We start from the raw sequence: 6,961 nt of genomic DNA, 5'->3' as shown, positions 1-6,961 counted from the left end.
ATTTGTGTTCTGTGTATGATATTGAACCATTAGCAAGTGACATTGTAGACTGACAATTCATAGACTTTATAGCGTCTGTTGGTTCATCGGTATATTGTGATACATAAGTATCTCTAGTTTGATTTAGTTTTGTGCGACACCAATTAGAATGTGTTTTACATTGTGTGCACAGAATATCCAGAAATGCTTTACGAATATCCCGTAAAGAATATGCATAGATAAATGGATTGACACCTGAATTCAAATAGCCAAGCCATGTGACAAGTGGAAAATTATATTCTCTTGAGTTTTTAAAACTGACGGGTAAATAGCTTTCATGGTGTTATAAACAAAAAATGGTAACCAGCATAACACAAATACACCCATCACAATTCCAAGAGTTTTAGCTGCTTTCCTTTCTTTAGTAAATCGTTGTACTCGTTTTTTTATTTCACTTAGGTAGCTTCTTGATGACAGTAAACTTTCTTCTTCATTCTGCGTCCCAGGTGTTGCTGTCACATTGTCATCCTTTTGTGTTAATGACTTATTTGCATTAGATCGATTGAATATAGTTCTGTAGCAACAAGAGAATAATGTGCAGTTAGTGTTTTTTCCATGAATTGATTCAGTTTTTCTAGGGTGAATAAATTTAACATGTTTTTTAATTTTTTTGTTTTCATTTATATTACACACTAATATTTCATGATTATTGTCATTATCACCATTTGCTGTAGGCGACAATACTGGTGATTGGTTGTTGAGGATTTCACAAGAAGATAAACACGATACTTTAATAGAAGTATTAGAATTATGAGGTAATACACCTTGAGGCAAGGCTGACGGCAGTGTTTTAGTAATGCCGCCTCTGTGCACTCTTAATATCATCGCTTCACCACCTAGTGATTTTCGATAAATCAACCTTTTACCTGTGTTCAGTGTCTTAATGAGACCATTTGCTTTCTGATATATTTTCCAATAAACAAAAATCATAACTATCAAAGGTATATGAAATGAAATACACGAAGAAATGAATAGATAAACTCTATCGGAAGAAAATAAACATTCCAAATCTGTTACACCATGTATATCAGATACATTATACATACTACTTGAATGTCGCCACCAGGCAATGGCTGGAAAGGAAATTAGTATTGAGCATACCCAAGTAAGCATAATCATAAGAATACATCGTGAATGTGTTACACGTAAAGGATAATTAAATGGATCTGAAATAGCAATATAACGCTCCACTGAAATTGCACATAAATTTAAAATTGAAGCTGTTGAAGTAAGAACATCAAATGCATGCCACATATCACACCAGGTTTGACCAAATGGCCATAAAATATACTGGTCCTGCTGATTTTTTGGAAGACCATCTTTATGGATAGATCTTAATAGATCAATTACAGCAAATGGCATAACAATAGCTCCCAAAAGTAAATCTGCTGCTGCTAAAGATGCTATAAAACAATTAGTAACATTTCTTCGCAATTTATGTTTTGTACAGATTGCAACAAGAACAAGTAAATTACCACCAATAGTGATAGTTATAATTACAATAAATCCCAGAAATGTTATAGTTTCCACTATAGAACTACTATTTGAATGTAATTGTTCACTTACATTATTATTAGTGTTATTGTGCGATAGATCCACATTTAGATAGTTCTCAGTGTTCATTTCCCATAAAAATGTTTTAAAATTATTTGATCATGCTCTGGACGGTAACAAATAAATAAATAAATTTATTCGATGAAATATTATAGATTATATTTTTTTATTTTTATGTTTTATATAATCAACTGTTCAGGTTCTAATAGTATAAATAATCTTTCCTACTTTCTTAGCCAATCAAATTCAACTAATGTAACCAATCAAATGATTAACTTCAAAACTAAGTGTTATTACCGAAAATAAAGTTTTCAAAAGTAGTAATTCTTACAAATTCAAAATAAAATAATTGTGTACTTTTCGTATACTTTCAATAACTAGTCCGATATATGCTTATATATTTTCATAAAAGATGTACTAATTGGGTAAACTAAAGTAATTTGTTTATTATATTAGAAAACGTTTATAGAAACTATAGATGAATTTGTTTACTCATAACAAACACGTTAGCCTCATTATAGATTCCTATATTGAATAATAATATTTTCTCTCATATGAAATATATACATTCATTGATAATCTATTCATGTTATTATAGATTTTCATAGACTAGGGTGTTACAGATTTACTGTGATCCATTTGTACAAAGTATTGAAATGAATACTATCGTTTGGTGAAATATAGTGGAAAAATTATTTTTCTCCCATATTGAAATTAAAGTCAAGTTTAAATGATAAGACTCAATAAATGAAATTATTCAAATAATATATGACTTGACTGAGAGTACATTTCCTAATCTGTGTATACCGAAATTCCGCTGTCACAAAAAAACTTCCTGAAGTATACTGAATGACTGACTACTAATCAATATTATATTATGTAATCCTTGGTGCAGATTTAATTTAACCAGTTGTTTTATAGTGTGGTCATTAGTCAATCTGACATGAAATTGCACTACACCATGTTAGATATTGGATCGTAGTTGGCACGAAGTAAAACGTTATGAACCTATATTCTATGCTAGTTGACCGCAATTAACTAGGAGTAGCTAAAATTTTGAAAAATCTGATACTTCCTAATAATTTCAAAATAGTATCGTTCAGTGTCTCATTGAAGGTCATTAATATTGAGGTCTTCTGGATGTGATTAGTCTATAATAAAACTGAAATATTCGCACCAGATGATCACTAATTAGCAGTGACTGTTCTATTGTTTTATCATTAATGTTATTCCAGATCTAATTGATTGTGTTGATTGATGAATTGAATAACTAGAGGATTTTACTTTCTAAAAGAGAGGATTGAGAGTTGAATTGGTAGACAGAATGAAATTTAAAATATTTTGTACGTGTAATTAATATACAAGTCCATAACTTCGAAAAAAAATTATGTTAAGATTGTAACCATTACTGAGAAATGTAGATTTATCATACTTTCTTGATATTTATTGAGTTGGATTATCTGATATAATACTGGAAACATGTGAAAAGTTTGACCGACAATAGTTATGAGTGAAACTATAATTGATCCTTCTTTATTGATTCTGCATCAAGTTCTTTGACGATAAGTAAGGAACATTGTAGACTTTCTACGTATTTGCTTTAGCTAGAGATGTCTTGTAATATCTGGTTGTTTCAACTTGCATTCAGTGATATCAAGTAGAGTAGTTTGGTCATTTGTTTTCCTTAAAAAAGTATCCATATGATCATTATATAATCAGTCATATATTTACTTGAATGGGATAATGCTTTTTATAGTCTTTTATCTCACCAATCATCCCAAAAAAACGAAGACAGTTCACCGATGAAGATTTCCTTTTCAACAATATCATTTATTTATGCTGTACAATCATATTTATAGTTAATTTACAAATAAAATAGTTTAACAGAAAAAATGAGATAACGACTACATCACATCATGTGTTAAAGGAAGTAACTTAATAGTCGAGCAATGAAGAGAGATAACAGGATGAAATCACATATGAGAAGGATAGTTGTCCACTTGACCATTATGAGAAGGGTGAAGAATAAATCAGAAACGCGAAGAATGATAAAAAGTAATGATTAGAATTGATATTAAGACAACCAAATATATTAGAAGAATGTATTACAAAATCAAATTACCGTTTATTAAAATTAAGTGATAGAAACATGAAAGAATGATGACTTGCACTTGTCTCTTTTGCACACTGAGTTCAAGTTTGAAAAGATGGATTGCTAGCGCTTCTGAAACGTACAAGTTATTAGGTTAAGCTACTTTCGTACCATATTGTCTGACTGCACAGATGATCTAAAAGGATTTATCAGGTGGGGCATGAAACTAAAGTTCTCAAAACGTTCCGAATTTGGGCTGCTGATTGATTTATATTCACTTTTCGAAAGTCAGGCGTTATAATGTTTGCAGATATACAACATTCCATGGCTCTAACACCTAACTTTAATAAACGGCTTTGCAATACATTCTTCTAATATTTTTAATTGTCTCAATTTCAATTCTAATCATTCTTCATATTTCTGATTTATTCTTCACCCTTCTCATAATTGTCAAATGGACAATTACCTATCTCATATGTGATTTCATCCCATTATTTCTCTATAATTCTTTTGTCAATGACACCATGGATTACTTTCACTTTAGAAGTGTTGACAGTCATATCAAATAACATCAGTGAACGACTGTCTGCTGAATGGTACCTTACACAAATGTTAACGTAAATACTATAGGTACGACTTTTATACTAAGGATCAGGTCTTTGTACTATAGATCCCTACAATAGTACTTAGTACCACATATCTTTAATTATGAGCTGCAAGTTTAATAACTAAATGTAATAACTTTAATAGCTAAGGCAACGATGTTCATAAAAAGCTCAACTGTTGTTACATACCGTAGTACCTTAAACCGATCATATCGATCATGTTTTTTTATCCGAGATCTAAATAACCAACTTATTATCATTTGCAGCATCAACCTCAGCAAGCATACCGTATTTTGTTTGTTAATTTCATATCTCACCAGTAGATCGAATGTTTAACTATTTTATTTGTAAATTAACTATAAATATGATTGTACAGCATAAATAAATGATATTGTTTGACAATCCTCATAATCCTCAGTAAATTTACGGAAAAACTTTATATATATATATATATATATATATACAGTATGTATACTATGTAGTTGGCGTTAGATTTGTATAGTGACGAAAATGCGAAAAATGTCACAGTGATTTCCAGTTAAATTTGTAGTATATTGTACAGTTTTATGATATAGTTTGTATCATATACTACAAGAAATATAATAGGTTTTAATTCACTTAGCATTGTTTGTTTGAATCTTCCCATCGATGTTTAGGACTGCAACTGGTCAGTCTCTAATTGGTATATGTGCATACTGTACTTATCGCCTCGATATTGCCTTAATTCACAAGCATTGTAAGCAAAGATGAATAGTGGCTAGCAGTAGAATCCGGGAAGCGCGTTTCGTCCTATTCGGGACTCGTCAACTGGATGTACCTGCATCTCAGAGTTGATGTTCTCTCTGAAACTCGAACCCAGCACTTTTCTCTTCAAACGTCATCGCGTTATCCACTCGGCCACTGAGTCCTGATAGGTTTTGAACAAAACTGTATATGTATTCCTGACTAACAGTTATCAGCATACGTTGGTAGAAGTCTCAGAGAAATAGATCTAAACTGCCTTAATAATAAACTTTTTCTGTTATTTTTGACACATGTCGAAATCATGCCTACACTGCGAGCAACAGTTTACTAAAAAAATCCTTTTTCATTATGTTATCAGATATTTAAGAAAAAAAAACAATTTCCTATATTTTGCTAAATGACTACCACATAGTTTGCACATTTACAATATAGTTCAGTTAATCATATGGTATTACTAAAGGTTAACATGTGAAATAAACTGAATTTATCAAGATGAAACTTTTCACTTGGTTATATGGATTTAAGAATGTGACTAACATTAAAAGAATCTATCAAAACATATTTCTGTTTTTCATTTATGTACTTTCTACTTAGCACAGATTAATATCAAGATACTATTTGTATACACAGTAATCTCGTGGTTCTATATCTTTAGGTGTTTGGTCAACAATTCTTTATCTGTATAAATATCACAAATTCGATGAATGTTGATTAGGTTAGAATGAAATTAGTTATTAGAAAGTAACTAAAAGTAACAGCAGATAAGTGAAACACTTTACATATAAGAGGATTGTGTAGTTATAGCTTCTTCTTTGTAAAAAATATCATTCGATCGACAGAATTCAACATAAGGTAAACGTTTTATTACGAAAAGATGTCTTATGTCATCGTTTTATTAAGAGGTTCACAATTGAAGTGTTATTAGTAACAGGTATAATTAACATTCGTTATAATGGATAACTCTCTATAATTTCAAAGTTTCAATTTAAGTCAGAAGATTATTGACAATAAATTTTCTATAGCCAGTATTTATCTCAAATAGTTTTTAACTAACCAAAAAACAAACACAGTCATAATTGTTTAGTTATTAATCCATACAACTCGCATAAAAACACTAATCTACTAGTTAGCATTCACTGACTGCCTATTGGTTTCACCCTCAAGTAGTTGACTCAATAGTTATGATCAGAATAGGGTATTAGTGAGATTGTAATGATTTCAATAGTTGAATTCATGAGTCGACGTAAGCTAGACCACCACTGAGAACCTGGAAGCACTGGACTGCTGTTTAGCCTTACCATAGGACTCTTCAGTAGTATGCATCCACGATCCCAAATGCAGGACTCGAACCCAAGACTTTCGGTCTCGCGCGCGAACGCTTAAAATTTATACCACTTAGCCGGCTGGCATTCAACTATGTTAATATCTAACTTTGTGGATGTGCACTACTGAGGAGTGCCATACTAAGATGAAACGGCCGTCCAGTGCTTCCATGTCTTCAATGATGGTCTTGCTTACATCGACTCATGAGTTCAACCGTTGACTCAGCAATTATCTGAATGAGCTCTTAAATGCCAGTTGTTTGATATTCAGTTGTTACATTTGTTTGGTATTACTTGGAAAAAAGAAAGTATTAACAAATAATTTATGTACAAGACACTTTATTACATAGAATATAATAAGATTACTTTGATCTTTGAAGCTGATAATCAAACAAATTTTCATCATCTTTGTGGATTTAAAAAAGAAAACTAGGACATCAAGAACTGTTTTTTAGATGTGTGACTTAGAAAGAATAAACTTTATAAAAGCTTACTTAAGAGTTTAATTAATAAACTTTCGTTTTGCTCAATATACCATTAAGATAAAATGTAACTAGGTCATTTTTAAAAGTAATTTTCGATTATAAAAACACTAAGCAAATCTT

General features: G+C 30.8%; 1 protein-coding gene across 1 annotated transcript; it reads right to left on the bottom strand.

Moving 5' to 3' along the window:
• Positions 1-240: 240 nt before the first annotated feature.
• Smp_202470 (uncharacterized protein) lies at positions 241-1,662 on the bottom strand (the record flags this gene model as incomplete). The annotated part of the gene is made up of 1 exon (XM_018796700.1): positions 241-1,662. One exon carries the CDS (start codon positions 1,660-1,662, stop codon positions 241-243), a length of 1,422 nt encoding a protein of 473 aa, XP_018651816.1.
• Positions 1,663-6,961: the final 5,299 nt, after the last annotated feature.

This window comes from Schistosoma mansoni, chromosome 4 (genome assembly GCF_000237925.1).
Source record: "Schistosoma mansoni strain Puerto Rico chromosome 4, complete genome".
In the NCBI taxonomy this organism is placed as follows: Eukaryota; Metazoa; Platyhelminthes; class Trematoda; order Strigeidida; family Schistosomatidae; genus Schistosoma; species Schistosoma mansoni.
The sequence above is the reverse complement of the archived record's forward strand: the minus strand, read 5'-3'. Positions and strand labels throughout refer to the sequence as shown.